This window comes from Eublepharis macularius, chromosome 12, assembly GCF_028583425.1.
Source record: "Eublepharis macularius isolate TG4126 chromosome 12, MPM_Emac_v1.0, whole genome shotgun sequence".
NCBI classification, from domain to species: Eukaryota; Metazoa; Chordata; class Lepidosauria; order Squamata; family Eublepharidae; genus Eublepharis; species Eublepharis macularius.
Genome location: NC_072801.1, coordinates 64170128 through 64187027, shown reverse-complemented (window position 1 = coordinate 64187027; position 16900 = coordinate 64170128). Strand labels below are relative to the sequence as shown.

The 16900-nt window shown below is 44.7% G+C and overlaps 2 protein-coding genes across 2 annotated transcripts in view; one reads left to right on the top strand and one right to left on the bottom strand.

The window, feature by feature from the left end:
* Positions 1-807: 807 nt before the first annotated feature.
* On the top strand, positions 808-7452 carry LOC129338514 (zinc finger protein ZFP2-like). The gene is made up of 3 exons (XM_054992815.1): positions 808-908; positions 2133-2238; positions 4050-7452. Exons 2-3 carry the CDS (start codon positions 2172-2174, stop codon positions 6062-6064), a joined length of 2082 nt encoding a protein of 693 aa, XP_054848790.1. The 5' UTR covers positions 808-908; positions 2133-2171; the 3' UTR covers positions 6065-7452.
* Positions 7430-16900, bottom strand: part of ITGAL (integrin subunit alpha L) — a 65748-nt gene continuing 56277 nt past the window's right edge. The window contains exons 25-30 of the mRNA XM_054992814.1: positions 16395-16505; positions 14904-14990; positions 14006-14110; positions 13074-13169; positions 11494-11604; positions 7430-10417 (exon numbers count right to left, since the gene is read on the bottom strand). Of these exons, the coding sequence (XP_054848789.1) occupies positions 10280-10417; positions 11494-11604; positions 13074-13169; positions 14006-14110; positions 14904-14990; positions 16395-16505 (648 nt within the window). The 3' untranslated portion in view covers positions 7430-10279. The remainder of the gene's footprint in view (positions 10418-11493; positions 11605-13073; positions 13170-14005; positions 14111-14903; positions 14991-16394; positions 16506-16900) is intronic.

Here is a 16900-nt window from a genome sequence, read left to right as displayed (position 1 = left end):
GATTGAGGGCGCTCTCTAGTGGGTTTTCAAGGCAAGAGACTAACCGAGATGGTTTGCCATCGCCTGTCTCTGCAACTCTGGTCTTTGTTGGAGGTCTCCCATCAAATTACTAACCAAAGCCGACCCTTCTGAGCTTCTGAAATCGGAAAAGAATAGGCTTGCTTGAGCTATGGTAAGTATGCATTTACGTTATTTATTTATTTACGTTATTTATAGCCCGTCCCTCTACTGAGACTCAAGACGGGTTAAATAGTGTGAGTCCGTACAGTCAATTTCAAAGACATTTCAATCCACAATGTAACAGGGCATATAAATGCACGCATGTATGTATGCATTTAATTATTTAAAGTAGCAAGTATAACATTTGTCGTGCTAGTAATATTGCATTAACAGTGCAATACCCGGGAAATCTAGTTGGTCTTGAATGTGCTACTGGACCCGAATCTTGCAATGCAATCCCGCAATTCTGAATAATTATACTCTCCTAACCCCATTGCTCATGCTAAAACAAGCAATTGCTTAATGTTTGTGGGAGGATCACCATCATAAAAATTCAAAAGCCAAAAAAAAAAAATCCGATTCCGTAACTGCTGTCTGAAATAAACCATTGTAGTGTATCGGGTTGCAACGCACTAGAATAAGGGATATTCCTGCAAACTACAGGGCTCGCATGACAGTTCCAGATAAAGGAAGTGACTGAGTTAAAACCGTAGAGATAGTACAGCTGCTATATCCTAGAAAGGACTTAGAAGGAAGTACAGTTGTGGAAGGGTCTTAATCATGAAGGGACCTTCCTGTTGCAAAACGGACCTCCACAGCTAGGCACCCGGGGGCATCCCCATGCCCACTCTTTTAATAAAAACAAAGCCAGCCGTGAACGTGCAAGGGAGACAACGGCAGATAACAAGGTTTGACGTGGCTGCAGAAGCAGCGTCTTACTGGGCAGCATAAGGGGGAGATGCAGGGGAATGGCGCTGCTGAAAAGAGGTGGGGAGCAAAAATTGCAATGGAGTCAGGAAACTGTAACGATGACAGGAATGCCAAAAAAAAAATCAGGGATGGGGAAGTTAGGAAAGAAGTCTGCCTTCCAGCCTGGGAGTGCAAGACATTGCAGGTGAATGTATAGGATGCAAAATATCCTCAGTTGGTTACAGCTGTGTTGCTGAAGTGATAGTTCCTATTGGAGCTGCAGGATTTGAGCCCAGTGGCATCTGAGAGACAAACAAGATTTTCGGGATAAAAGCTTTACAGAGTTAAAGCTACTTTCTACAGATTCCTCTCGACTCTCGAAAGCTTATACCCCAAAAACCCTGTTCCTCTCCAAGGTGCTGCTGGACTGAAATCCTGCTGTTCTACTGCAGACAAACCCAGCCACCTGTTCCTGTGGAATTATGCTGGTTTCAGATCCTTTAAAAAAGTAACAATGTTGTGTGGTGAACAGACTGACTGTATGACCATGCTCTGTGGGTTTATTAATAGAGCAGTAGTCTTGCCGTAGGGCTCTGGATTTATACAAGGTGATGTTTAAGACTTGTAGGGTTCCCAGGCCCCTATATCCTCCCAGCGGGAGCGGGGGACCCGAGACTCACCTGATGTATTCTTCTTGCAATCAAGAAACATGATGACATCACTTTCAGAAAGTGATGTCATCACACCGGCCACTGGCATGGTCCTCTGCTTTGCACACAGCTAATTCTGGCCCATTCGGGAACAAAATTGGACCCAGCAAAATGCAGCACGTCTGCAGCTGGCACGATGACGTCACTTCAGCAAGTGACATTGTCACTCCCCACTGGGAGCGTGTCTGGGGCACGGTTTCCCAAGTTGCTTGCCAGTGGCAAGCAATCGCCAGGGGGTTTGTCACCTCCCACCGATCGCCAGTGATCAGCGGGCAATGGGGCAAACTCCTAGGAGATTATCTGCCACTGGCAGGCAACTGGGAAGCCTAAAGACTTGTAGCATGTGAGAATGGGTTTGTGGAGCTCTGGATTGTGTGTATAGTATCAAGAGTTCTCTCTTGTAGGCCTCTGGAGAATACCGGCACAGAATTATTATTTTGATTGGTTACAGATCTTCAAATCATAGATACCTATATGCCTTCACTATATATCATCCTGTTTCCCCCTCCACAGTCAGGAGCCCCGAGTGCCAACACTGCTGTTACTTTCCATATGGAAAGTGGGAAAGAAAAATGTGTCTTGGATCTCCAGGACTCCAGGGAAGGACAGACTGTAAGAGGTGAGGAATGTGGTGACCTAGCGCAGCATAATGTCTGAAAGTGTAATCTTGTGCCTTTGATTTCAGTAGGCTTAGATTCAGTTACTCTGTGTAGGATATCAATAATACAGTTGTGAACCACAAAGTCTCATCTCTGCCACACCCTCTTTAGCTAGCCTGCAGAAAGCCAGTATTCCTCACTGTCTTTATTGAGATATCAAAAAAGAATGTAGGACAAATTACTAACACGCGCGTCTCATTTCCCTATTGAGAACCCCGTCACATCACCGCCACCCCTCAAGTTTTCATTAATTCACACCCAAAGCCATAGAGTCATACAGTCTTTTCTTGGTGATCTCAAATATTGCATCAACCTCTCCTCTCAGGTAATAGACATTACTTAAGGACCACTTAAGTCTCTTTTGCTGCTTTCCATGATGCTAGAAGCAAGTCTTGCATTCTTTTTTCTCCCACCCCAAATGTGGATGTATTGTTGACTAAGAGCAAGACTAAAATGAGGTAGGCGTTCAGTCAAAATGTGATAAATCATTATCCCTTCCAGATTAAAAAAGTTGAATAGTTGAAGAAAGCAAAGTTCTGGGCTTCAGCCCTGCACACAGGTGACGAATTGTAACATGACATTCTTTGAAAGCCGAATTATAATTCCTTTCAATTCTTACAGACAAGTTTTTAGATATAAGGAAAATAGTAACATCAGGTATTGATAGTGTAACCCTCATGAGCTAATTTGGTTTAGCCTAGTAGGGCGGAGTTAGTATCTGGAGCCAGGCAGCTGAGGAAGAGATTGGCTGCTGGGAGCTTGATAACACTTTACATGCTCTTATCACTTTGAATAAGGGCTGTCATTCCCCAAGAAGAGGACAGAAGCCTGGGTTCCAGTTGCTTCATACTGGAAGGATTGTGGCAAAGGACAAAATCACTTGAAAGAATCTGACAAGTTGAACTTCTTATCTTGAGTGGTTTTCAAAGACATTGTTGGCTAAAAGTTCCTGTATGGTTCCAGTTATTAGTTTGCTTTTTTGAAAAATAGCTGTATTGTACTAATTGATAAAAGGTTTGGGGAAAAAATTTAACTTACATTTGTGTGAAAGTTTGCTTCCTAAGTCCATAGAACCCATACAAAAGAGGTTATAATAGCCTTTTAATAAAGATTCCAGAAGAGTATAGATTGCCATTCGCTTTTAATGCTCTTATTTATTCATAGTTGTGTCATTTTCTTTTAATGATAGAGTATAGATTGAAAAAAGAATGGCAATCAGTTTTCTTCTGGTAGCAGAAATTGCCTTCATGATCCACTTTATCTTGCAATGCAGGAGTCTGCAACATGGTGCTCATGGGCACAATTGTGCCCACCAGCACCTTTCCTCGTGCATGCCGTTTTTAGAAAATGGGTGGGGCTTTTGCAAAGCATGGCTTCTGACTGGCCATTAGAGTATTAATTGGTCATTCAGATTTTTTAAAAACAAAAAGGATCCTCACTGTGTGACCGAAGGTAAGCTGTGACAGCCATTTTGTGGCTGGCTTTGCCTCCCGCATCAACCATTTTGTGGCAGCCGTTTTGTAGCTGTGCCCACCGCACTGTCAGAATTCTAAATGTGCCTGCAGGTTCAAAGCGGTTGGGGACCTATGTTGCGATGTTTTATAGCAGTTTGACGTCGAGATGGATCTGTTTCAGGGTTCTTTTCCTTTTGAGTTTATTCTTGTTATTTTTATAAATATAGAGACTGCTTTCCCAGTGCTCTGTGTACGATCTAAAAGTATAAATTTAGTTTTCAATGGAGAGATATAATTGTGATATACTGTTCTCACAGAGTTTATCAAGATGATGGATCAGAAGAAGGAAGAAGCAGAACCCCAGAAAATATGGAAAGAAAAGGAGATTCATAAAAGAGCAGAGATTCAGGAAGAAGACTCCCCAGAGAAGGAAATCACAGCAGAAGGTCATCCAATAGATACTGCTCCACGTGAGGCTAGTAACGGTGAATCTGTAGTTGTTGTGGAGCAGGACTCTACTGACAACCTTTCCGATAGTGACAAGGTACCCAAAGCCACTATCTGTCCTGACTGTGGAAAAAGTTTTAGCAACAGCTCTCATCTGGTTCGGCACCGTCGTGTCCATACAGGGGAGAAACCTTATAAATGCCCCCACTGTGACAAGAGCTACCGCCAAGATTCTCACCTGGTCCAGCATATGCGCTCTCACACAGGTGAGAAGCCATACCGCTGTACTCATTGTGGCAAAGGCTTCTCGCAGAGTTCCAATCTCATCATCCATCAGCGGACACACACTGGTGAACGCCCCTTCACCTGTCCCGAATGTGGGCGGAGCTTCAGCCATAGTTCCGATCTCATCCAGCACAAGCGGATCCACACAGGCGAGAAGCCCTACGTCTGTTCCATCTGCGGGAAATGCTTTTCGCAGAGCTCTAAGGTCACCCAACACAAGCGTTTCCACTCTGGGGAACGACCCTTTTCCTGCGGGGAGTGTACCAAGACATTCCGCCTTCGTGCTGACCTGGTCCGCCATCTCCGTGCCCACACTGGCGAGCGGCCCTTTGGTTGTCCTGAGTGTGGGAAGCACTTCGCTGAGAGTTCCCATCTCATCCGTCACCAGAGGATCCACATGAGCGAGCGGCCCTTCCGCTGTCCGGACTGTGGGAAGGGGTTTAACCAGAGCTCCAACCTCCAGCAGCATCAGAGAGTGCACAGAGGCCAGAAACCCTTCAAATGCGATGAGTGCGGGAAAGGGTTTGGCGTAAGCTCAGCCCTCTTGCAACATCAGCGCACGCACACTGGCGAACGGCCCTACTGCTGCAGTCAGTGTGGGAAGAGCTTCAGCGTCAGCTCCACCTATTATATACACCAGCGTATCCATGCTGGCCAAAAGCCCTACTCCTGTGCTGACTGCGGGAAAGGCTTTGTGCGTAGCTCCGCTCTCCTCCAGCACCAAGCCACCCACACTGGTGAAAAGCCCTTCCGTTGCCCTTACTGCGGGAGGGGCTTTGGCCAGAAGTCAGCACTTTCTCAGCACAGGCGGGCCCACGTGAGGCGAGGAGAGACATTGGCTTTGGTGGAGGGGTGGGAAGCTGCAGGGATCGAAGGTGTTGGGGAGCAAGGAATGGAAGGAGGCATGGACAGCATGTGGCAAGGCAATGGGCTAGGGATAATGGAGCAGGAGTGGCAAGAGGAAGAAAACATGAGGCAGGAATGGGAGGACGAGGGGGAGGAGACCGAGAGGCCAGACTGGCAAGAAGATGTTGATGAAAGCGTTGAGCCGCAATTGCAAGATGATGGTGAAGACAGCATGAGGCAGGGTCGGGAGGGCGGTATAGAGAAAGCCATGAGGGTAGAATGGCAGGAGGAGGAGGGGGAGATTGTGGAGCCGAGTTTGCAGGATAGTGGTACAGACAGCATGAGGCTGGAGTGTCAGGAGGATGATGACGAGAAGGCGGAGGAGGATTTGCAAGACGAAGATCCCGACGGCATGAGGCTGGAGTGTCAGGATGACGATGACGACGACGGAAGTGCAGAGGAGGGTTTCCTGGGTGGTGGAGATCGGAACTTGAGGGAGGCATGTCGGGATGACAGTGCGGAGCAAGAGTGGCAGGATGACACAGACCAAAGCACAAGAGAAGAATGGGAGGGGTGTGCCTCAGGCGACAAGATCAGACAGCAGGCCGCAGGTGTGCAACCAGAGTGGCAGGACAGTGGGGAGGATGGTGAGGGACAGAGCTGGCAGGGAGATGATGAGGATAACTTGGGGGAGAAAAGTTGGAGACAGGGTGGTCAGGAGGAAGAGCAGGAGGAGATTGTGGAATTAAAGTGACTGGTGGGGCTTTAGTGGACAAGGGTATGCGAATGGTTTGCCAAGGGAGTGCATATTACAGCCAAAAACCAGCAAGTCGTTGACACAGAAGTGGAGAGAAATATCGAAGGTCCATCAACACAAAGCAGTCTTGGTGGTTCCGCGATCCACATGGCCGTAAGCGTATTTGTGGGAGATTGTGTTGGGGTTGCTTTCCACTTGAAAAATGCTCCTCACCCCAATACCCGCATGCCTGTGATGGGTGGCATCAAACAGCTGCCTCATGGTCAAGCTCTGTGATGATCTAACTCCTCGTCTTGTTGCAAGTCCTGTGCCATTTGCTGATCAAATTAATTCCAAATCGGGTGACTTTAAAATTTCACCGTTCAGTTATGTACATGGTGTGCCACATTCCCCAACACGAACTGTGGTTGCATCCCAAAACACAGATTCTCTGTTTCCTTCCTATCGCTACCCCAAATGCAGAGGCAATTGCATTGTCAATGGAACCAGCCTGATGGCACATCATACACACAGCACATTGTGCTGTAGTGAAATAGCATATAACTGTCTTCTGCCATGAGCTCTTAGAGACTTCATTTTTTGATCAGAGGAACTAGTAGATCTCATGGCAGTAGACTGTAATAGTGTTATAACATTATTGCACAATAGTGTAATAGCAATTACTGACTTTTTCTGCCTTTTTCGTTTTTACAAAAAAAACCTGTTGTCATGCTGGAGAAAATGGTAGTCACCACGGGAGTCACAGAAGGACAACGGGGCTGACATAGGCAGGCCCATCCAAAAGGCACGCTTCCCATCCAGGTGGATATGCTTGGACTGCTTTCTTTCTGGGAAGCTCATGCCAACCCAGGTTTAAATAAAAATGTAGACAGGACATCCTGGAAAATGGGCAATTACAGGAGGAGGATGTGTGTTTGCTCACTGCTGCAGTTTGGAAGCCAAGGCAAAGGAAAGCCTCTGTGGAGATGCATCCTTTGCTCTTATTGAAAATGGATCATGGTCCCCCTCGTAGGTAGGTGCCTTTTTGTAAAGAGGTGGGCGCCTTTCCCTGCTATGTGAGCAAATTTTTGCTTCATCCCCAGACTTGATGTAATAGGAAGGGCACTTTGCCTCAGGCTGAAAGCATTGAAATCAACGGCTAAAAGGTGCTTTCTGAGCAAAACAAAAACATTAGCACCATTTTATTTCACTGTTACCGTTTTATTATTTAGGAGCCCAGAGGAATCTGAGGCAATATGTAAAACTCCAGTATTAACTAGAACAGCCTTTTAAACTCCCTTGCATGCTGCACACCTTCCCCAATGGTAGTTATTTTTGTAACACTGATTTACTGCTTTTATTCATGTTTCCCTCTTACGAACTAATAAATGCTCTTTTTGATTCCACTTGTGTCCTAAATTCTTCAAGTTCCTGGACCAGACTAATCATTTTCCAAATTATTTTAGAATGTTTTTTATGCATATTAACCCTAGGGATTTTGAACATTATGCTTATTTTTGCAAGCAGAATCACTGTACACATACAGATGTCTGAGTCAGCCAATCAAAATTCACTGGCCTGGAACTAGACAATCACACAAATAAGCCAAATTCTTAGGGTCTGGGCCAATGATATCCACTCATGATAAAACGATCTAATTCTGCTATGGATTCTGGACAGGGCTACATTTGTATGAAATTAGCTACCAAATGATCTTTCCACACGGTCTCTTACTGTGGGGACTATAGAAAAGCAGTTATGTTCTGGCAAGCATGAAGTATTTGATTATGTTCAATTTTTTTTTAAAAAACCACTTTTGGGGGCGGGGAAGGGACATTGCAAGGAAAATAATATGAGAGAGGAAGAGTAAAACAATTCCCAACAAACCTAAGGAAATAATATTTTGGAAACAGGTAATTATCAGATATGAAACCAGCAGATGAAGAACAGACCCTCATTAGGGTTAAAACCAGCAAGGAACTGGGAGAACATAATTTCCCAATTTTTCCTCTGACTCTCTGAGCTGGTTACCTAGGAAAGGAGCTTATAATACATAGATATTCACTCAGTGGCTCAGGAGTCATATGTGGCTCTTTGACATGCCGCCAGGCTAGTGCTCTTCTGAGCATTGTTCTCCAGTGTGGCACCTGCCCCAACTCCCAGGAAAGTGAACAAGACCATTTCCCGATAGGGCGTGTGGTTGCCAAGTGGTTCCACCCTTCAAAAAGCCATCACCACAGGGACTGGTGGATGGGTGAGCTGTGAGCCTCCAATGTGCTGCTATGCCTCATGCTGTAGAGAGTCGGAAGGCAGATAAGGAAGCCCTTCGTCTCACTCCAGATATGTAAGAGCTGGCCAAAGTTCTCTAAGGAAGAGACAACCATACATGCTCAGAAGTAGTCTGGAAATTTAAAAGGTTATAGTTACACAATATTACATATATAATAGCTATATCTTACATTTTTGTATGTGTATGTTTTTGGTGGGCTGGCACAGAGGGCACACACTCGTGGTGTGGCCCTTTGGATTGATGGTAATTGCAAATGTGGCTCTCTCCAAACAGTGGACTGAGTACCACCATGATAATCTGTACATACACAGCAGTCCCTTGCCTTTCCTCCAGGTGGCAGCAGAGATACACAAATGCCTTAGTCCATAGCTTCTGCTTTCAACTCTTTTTCCTCTCCGTCTTGTCACATGGTGCACGTGGCATCTTCTGTTTCAGAACTTTCAAAAACAGTACTTTTCCAGAAGTCCGGTGGTAACTCGAACTAACTGCAGTAACAATCTTGTTTTCTGCAATAGGTTGTACAAATAAGGAAATGAGTAAAAGTCCTCCTCACTTGCAGCACAGGAGAAGTCCCCTTCTACAAACAATTAGGTCAAGTATCTTGACTGTGATTTTGGGGGAGGAAACTGTCAGGGGGCTGCTTCCACACTAGGACACTGTTGCACAGTCCAGCTATTCCTTTTCTACAATCGGCTGAAATAGAACAAATTTGTTGGCTCTACACGACACTTAAAATAGAACTATATTCCACATAAAAACCCTATTATATTGAGGAGCACTGCCTGCAGGAGCTTTGCCAGGGCTATCAGAGTAGTTCCTGTGGCAAACAGATGACTGGATGGCACCGGAAGTGATGTCATTAATGCGCGTCTAAGACCAGGCGGAGCTCTCTAGAAAAAGAAGGAATTGGGTGAATCCAGGGGCAGTTGGGGAGCAACCAAAGAGCTGAACAGAGTGTCTGGCTGTGACAAACAGAGCCCTCGACGTTAACTCCTTCACTGCCATGCAGGGAAAGAAGTCAGCAGGCAGGAGGGCTGTGGAATGCTGTGGACACTGAATAGGGTTGATCAAGTGCCAGGGGACCAAGAATAACTCCTGGAGGAGAGCTATGAAACATCATCTTTCCTTTCTTTAGTTATATACACAGTCAATGAGGTAAGTCTGAACATCCTGGTGAAAACAGGACTTGGGTACCTGGCAGACAGAAGCCAAGGGTGTGGGCTGTGCCCTCTGGCCTTGGAAAATGGCAGCATGACATATTTTCATTCAGAAGTCCCATTTAGCAAAAGTCCTACTTCTTCCTGCAATTTTCTTTTGTTTTACCCTTAATTAATTACTTTGGTTTTAAATCTGATTAATTACTTCCAATTCAGCTGCAGCATTGCTGAATCAATAGCTAATTCGCCATTATTGGGAGGAAGCGTGGCTTACGCAGCACTTTTCTTTTTGCAGTCAAAGGCTTTTTTATTTCTTATTGTCGTTTTGTAATATGATTACAACCATTTTTTCAACAGAAAAGGCAATGGCTTTAACTGCACAGGGAAAAGCAGTATTTCACACATGCACACACCCCAAGATCAATAATCAACAGTTCAGATATTCTGAGTGAACAGGAAGTAATTAAGCTGGAAATGGAGAGGAAGGAGCAGAATTTGAAGGGACAGCAACCCTGAGAAATTTCAATAGCATTTTGATTGTCCCTACTAGACAAGTTGGCATTGCAATTTTGACTGTCTCTACTAGACAAGCTGGCATTGCAATTTTGACTGTCTCTACTAGACAAGCTGGCATTGCAATTAAGTATGTTTAAAAAAAAAACCACTAAAAGCCACATTAAAAAGACAAGAAATGCAGGACAGTAACAGTTTGCCAGCAATGTCATCTGGATTGTTGAAACCATTGTCCATTCCAGACCCAATGGCTAGTGTGGAAGCAACCCCTGGTTATTTGCTCTCTGCTTCTCCATTCAATGGTACTACTTTTCCTTCATCATCCTCAGGGTTGCCTTCTGGTTGGAACACATTCTCAGCTTCGCCTTCATGGTCCATCTTGTCTTTATAATTACGCTTGAAGAACCCGCACTGTAGGCAACAGAGAAGGAAAACATTAGAAGCAGTTTGGGTAAGATATTAGTCCATATGTGAGAGACCCTGGCTTCAAATGTCCAGTCAAACGTCTGAAGCTCCCTGGGTAATCCTGAACAATACAATGTAACCTGACTTCTGTGATTGTTGTAATAGCACTTTGTACACTGAAAAATACTATAAAATGATAGTAAACTGTACAGGAGGGGGAGCATCAGCAACAGGATGATGACACTTCCAGGAAAACCCAGAAGTGACATCACACCTCTCTAGGAATTGCCAGAAACTCTATGGAGTTTCCGATAATGATTAGAGAGGATTGTTGTCACTTCTGTGTTTTCCCTGGAAGCGACATCACACCATTGACCCAACAGCCATTTTCTAAAAAATTTCTCCCACTTGCCACTCCAAGCGCAGATGGGAAATAGGAGCCGGGGGGGAGGATCCCTTGCCTACACCAGGTGGCTAGTAACCCTGCATTTCCTCCAGGGGAACTGTAGTCTGGAGACCAGCTGTAATTCTGGGAGAACTCCAGGCCCCATCTGGATGTTAGCAATCTTAGACCACAGGCAGGATTAAGCAGGAACAATGTACAAATTGTTACGCTCTTCAATTGTTGAAATTCATTTTAAAAATGTATCATACTGCAGAATCCTCTTAGCCTTGAAACAGATTTTCCATGTCAGAGATAACTCAATTAAGTATGAACAGAGCTGAAGATAATCTTGTAAAAATTTCCATAGTGCTGTGGATTCCTTATGGCTATGACCCATCATAACTTTACTATTTTTTTAAAAAACTGTTTTTATTCAATTGCTCTTAAAAGTAGCCAATCTTCCAGGTCTTAACCCTGCGCCATTTCCACACTACTCACCTTCATCTGGAATGGGGCGCAACGTCACGAAAAAACATGGAAGATAGCATCTTCTCGCACGAGTTTTGTGCAACGTCGTGCAAAACTCGTACTAGAAGACACTATCTTCCATGTTTTTTTTGTGCCGTTGTGCCCCGTTCCGGATGAAGGTGAGTAGTGTGGAAATGGCCCTGGATTCCCAAAACACATCTAAACTTACCTTGTAAAGTCCCACAATGATGAGAATAAGCAAGAACAAGCCTCCTATAGCACTGCCTATAATAATAGGGAGATAATCCATCACGAAAATCATATCTACCTTTGTAGTGACCTATGTGGAGGGAGAGAGAAGGGACATCAAACACAAGTCATATTGGGTGCAATCTGAGATTGATAGCCTGGGGCTACATGTACATTTTTTTACTGTATTAAAACAAGGGGGGGACCAAGATGCAGAGTTTAATATTTGCAACATTCACAAATAACTGTTACATTCAACCAAAACATCAAAAATAGATAACTCCCCAAAAGAGAAAGGAGAAAAAATGAAATCGGCAAAAATACTTTTCTGATAATTTCTCTAGGTTACGATAAACATTCAAAACTGTCTTATACTGAATCATATCTTTGGTTCATCTATTCAGGACTGTCTGCTCTGACTGGCAATGGCTTTCCAGGATCTCAAGCAAACAAAAATTTTCTGCTACTGGGATATTTTAATTGGAGATACCAGAGACTGAATCCAAGACCTGCATCCAAAGGCATGAGCCACAGTCCCTTCCCCTAAACTGAAATTGATCTACTCCAAGATAGCCCTAGTGAGTACTATCACTCTCTCTATATTTCTTATTCAAATATACCCTTCTTCCCATCCACCTCATATTAATTGTATTTTAATCTATTCATTAACATAATATTCCAGACTATGGATTGGATCTAATCAGTTTTGTTCATTAAATCTGTCCCATACTTATTACAGCCCCCATTGTACATCGCTTTTCCCCCCACACATGTCCCACAATCCCCAGCAGAGCCTTTTTGGTGATCAAAGGGGACGTTTCCCTTCCCTTTTCACCACCATAAAAACCTTGCTGGATGCGACCCAATATATTCAAACATCAACATTTCATAAGTCACTCTGCTGCCAATGACTAGGTTTTGAGTAAGCCTGTTTAGCAGGGAAAGATGCTATGGGGAAGTGGCAGAAAAAATGCTTCCCCGCAGTATCAAACCTGGGGCAAATAATCTATGAGAAAAACATTAACATCAACATACTTTCTAGCAGGGCTTTTTTTCTGGGAAAAGAGGTGGTGGAACTCAGTGGGTTGCCCTCAGAGAAAATGGTCACATGGCTGGTGGCCCCGCCCCCTGATCTCCAGACAGAGGGGAGTTTAGATTGCCCTTTGCGCCGCTCGGCAGCATGGTGGGCAATCTCAACTCCCCTCTGTCTGGAGATCAGGGGGCGGGGCCACCAGCCATGTGACCATTTTCAAGAGGTTCCGGAACTCCGTTCCCCCACGTTCCCCCTGAAAAAAAGCCCTGCTTTCTAGTAAGTCAGCTTGCAATTGCTGCATGCCCTGATCATTTAAAAGTAGTAATGTGCACAGCACCAAAGCAATTTATGTTCAACCACACAGCCCACAAAGGCAGATACTGTTTCACACACTCTAGACATCCGGTGGTTCACAACATTCTCAGGTGGACGGAATGTCATGAATGAATGTTGCAAACAGCATTGATACCCCCTATGCAGTAAAGGAAGGAAAGGGTTCTTTCAGAAGCATCTGCTTATTCTGCTACCTGAGACTGCGCATATTGAGTACCGTACTGGTTGGAGTATCTTCTGGTGTCAAATGTGAGCCATGAAGCTGTGCAGAAGCTGGACTGAGAGAAACGCTGGTAAAAGAAAGAAGCAGTGAGTATTCGATCACACTGGACCACAAAATTCATATGCAGAAAACCCCAGCGTCCAAGCACTCAGTGCTGCAAATGGGCTGGCTGTGCATGTTAAACTACTGGAAACCAATTGGTAGTAGTCTATATTCATATTCCCATCCTGTCCCAACAAATATTACAGTGTAGGTCTCAAGAGGTTTATGGAATAATAATAATAATAACGTAATAACATTTGATTTATATACTGCCCCTTAAGACAACACTCACTCAGAGCAGTTTACAAATTGTGTTATGTTATCCCCACAACAATCACTCCATGAGGTGGGTGAGGCTGAGAGCGCTCTGAGAAGCTGTGACTGACCCAAGGTCACCCAGATGGCTTCAAGCGGAGGAGTGGGGAATCAAACCCAGTTCTCCAGATTAGAGTCCTGCCGCTCTTAACCACTCCACCAAACTGGCTCTCAACTCACTCAAAGTTATCCACAGATGTAATTTATAAATCTAATATAAAAACAGGAGCATTTTCAACCAAATCAGTTCATGTAAATTATGCAATTCATACAATGAATTATCTGAAATACCACTGCAAGTATAAGCATAACAAAGTACTGGCCCTGAGAGCTTGTAATTTCTGTCCAGTGTGATCCCCATGCTGAATATATTGACCTTTCTGTCTTAAATTTTGCATTTTCAAATAAATTGGACCTGGGACCCACAACATGAGGAAAGGATTCCATACTTCCAACCCCTCTCTAAGCCTGCACCCAGTTCTAAGGGTAGACAGGAGATGGCATCCCCTCTAAGGTACCTTTTTCAGATAATTCAGAAATCTTTACCTCAATTTTGCTTGTGGCATACACCGTTCCCGTAACACTTATTACAGAAGATTGTATCTGTCCAAGGCTGCACTGATAGATGTGGTATTTGTCAACTGCACATTGCTAAAAAGAAAATAAAGGTATTAAAGAAAGGGGTACATCCAAACTGGTTATTTATGAGCAAATGCCCTAAAATTGTCTTTCTACCACTTTAAAAGATAGGCACTGTTTACCACGACTTGTAAAGCCTGCTGCTCAGCAATTTAAACTTGAGCATGAGACGGAGTTTAGATTCCCTGATTTACGATGAGGGATCTCAATGCCCCAATGAGGGAGTGTTCTAAGGAATGGAGGCTTATAGCAGCTACTTGGCCACAACTAAAGGTTGCTGACATTTTCCAAAAACTCCAAGAACCAACAACTGATTTCTAGAGCTTTTAAAAACATTTTCAAGAGTAAGTTTGTTCAATAGTGACTTAATCAAGGGTGCCACCTGAGGCCACCTGCTCCCTGAACCCACAGCTGTGGTTGCCACGCCCCCCCACCCCAGTTTTCAACCCCACTGCCTCATTCTGAAACAGCGAATGCATCTGCCCCTCTTGTTGCCCACACATCTTTTAAGCACAGTGCAGCAAAGCAGGAATGTTCAATAGGGCTCATGAGATTTCGGGAAGTACTATAGGGCATTCATAGCTTGCTACTCCGTGTTTACAGACCCCCGAAGGAGGAAACGATTGTGGGCTGCTCCACTTCCTGGGGAGATGACAGGAGGGGTGGTGAGATGGGGAAACAGCAGAGGCTGCTCTCTCCCCAACCCCCAAAACTGGACCTGACCTGACCATTTCATGTTGTTTCATTACACAGCCATATATTACATTTTTTACTTTCTTGTGACTGTCATACTGAGATCATCTACCTCAATTAGATGAGGACGGTCCTTGATGGCATTTGTCTTTACTGTGCTGTTGTCCATTTGAACAAGTTCACAAATCGCAGAGTCTTCCTAAGAAGAAGAGAATTTATCCCTTTTGCGACATATAAATGATAGATTGCAAGTGGCAGACCCGCAGACCCGCAAAGACTTGCAGGAAACAATTCATTTCCTCCTCCCTCTTTATTTTCCCCCATAAAAAAAAGGGAAAGGTAGTCCCCCTGTGCAAGCACCGAGTCATTACTGACCCATGAGGAGACGTCACATCACGACGTTTTCTTGGCAGAAGTTTTACGGGGTGGTTTGCCATTGCCTTCCCCAGTCATCTACACTTTACCCCCAGGAAACTGAGTACTCATTTTACCGACATCGGAAGGATGGAAGGCTGAGAGCCAAGCTACAAGTGACGTCTTACACGGGTTGGACACTTGTCAGCTTACCTCAAGTTTTGATGGGAAATGTAGGCATCCTTGTCTTACAGCTTGGCTTTCCATTACAGCTGCAAGACCAGGATGCCTACATTTCCCATCAAAACTTGAGGGAAGCTGACAAGTGTCCAACCTGTGTCAGGCGTCACTTGTAGCTTGGCTCTGAGTCAACCTTGAGCCGGCTACTTGAACCCAGCTTCCTCTGGGATCGAACTCAGGTTGTGAGCAGAGCTTGGACTGCAGTACTGCCGCTTACTACTCTGCGCCACGCCTCTCCCATTTTCCTGCTTCCTTTTCTTCTTCCCATCACCAACCAACCTACATTTTATCTGCCCTCTCATTTTATTACTTGATTTATACCCCAGCCTTTCTCCACAGCAGGGACCCAAAGATGCTTACATCATGCTCCTCTCCATCATTTTATTCTCACAACAACCCCGTGAGGTAAGTTAGGCAGAGAATGTGTAACTGGGCCATGGTCACACAGTGAGCTTCCACAGCAGAGTGGCGATTTAAACATGGGTCTCCCAGATCCTAGTACGAATCTAACCAAAACACCACACTGGTTTTCATGGGGTGGCTGTTTTTGAACAGTAGCAAGCAGCCAGTCCTGGGTGAGTCATGTAAAGCATGTCGTATTGTTTGGTGGTTGCTGCTGGATCCGGCCCTGATAATTCCTTCCTCTAAGGCCATAACAGCCCTAGAAGTGACTCTGCCCCTATCCGTTCCCTTTTACTTGTTTGTTTCCTTAAGCACACCTCTTTTTTTTTTAACGTTTACAGATTTTACTGCCAACCTCCGGGGTCCCCCAAGGTTGCAGGAAAATCTGGGTTTTTTCTTGATTACTCCGATCTGTGGATTTAAGTATCCGCAGATGGGGCTATGTTGAGATTCAGATATATGATGTATCTGATTTTTACTCCCCATTGGCCATACTTCATCTTCCTGGCATGTTGCTAGGAGTAATACAGTGAATCCACTCTATGGGGTGGTGTTTTTCCACCCCATGCATCCAGCTGACTCCCAGGTCTTTCCATATAATACTTACAGCTCGGACACTATCAACCTCCCATATCAGCCCAGCAGGAAATGTGGTTGGCACCTTCACAAACACTGTCACTGCAGCAGGTGGGAAAGCACCCCAGGGAATGTTTTTCACCTGGAAGGAGGACGAAAAAGAGGTTGAGAGGATGATGACTCAACAAATTAAACTTCAAGCTATAGCAGGCCTGGGCTGAACAAAACAGGCTGCTTCTACTTTTTGCACTGCTCAGACATTCCTTTTCCAGGATCAACTGAAAGCACAACTGAAACAGATTCTGCACCACACAGTATATTCCTATATTCCCCATAAAACACAGCAATGCCCCACCCCCAGGAACAAGGTCCTTGGGAGAGGTAAGTAAAGCGTGACTCTCTGTTAGGGAGCAGGAAATCTAGCCCACTGGCATTGTTTAGATACCAAAGACCTGCATTCTAAATGTAACTAGTGATTTTGGATCCATATGTAAAACCTGCCATTTGTCCCTAAAACAGACTCCGTTTCTAAGTTTC

Excerpts from the sequence above, each read along its gene's own strand:
- LOC129338514 (XM_054992815.1), top strand. The coding sequence starts at position 2,172 with ATGGAAAGTGGGAAAGAAAAATGTGTCTTGGATCTCCAGGACTCCAGG. Across the intron at positions 2,239-4,049 it reads GGAAGGACAGACTGTAAGAG|AGTTTATCAAGATGATGGAT; the intron begins GTGAGGAATGTG and ends CTGTTCTCACAG.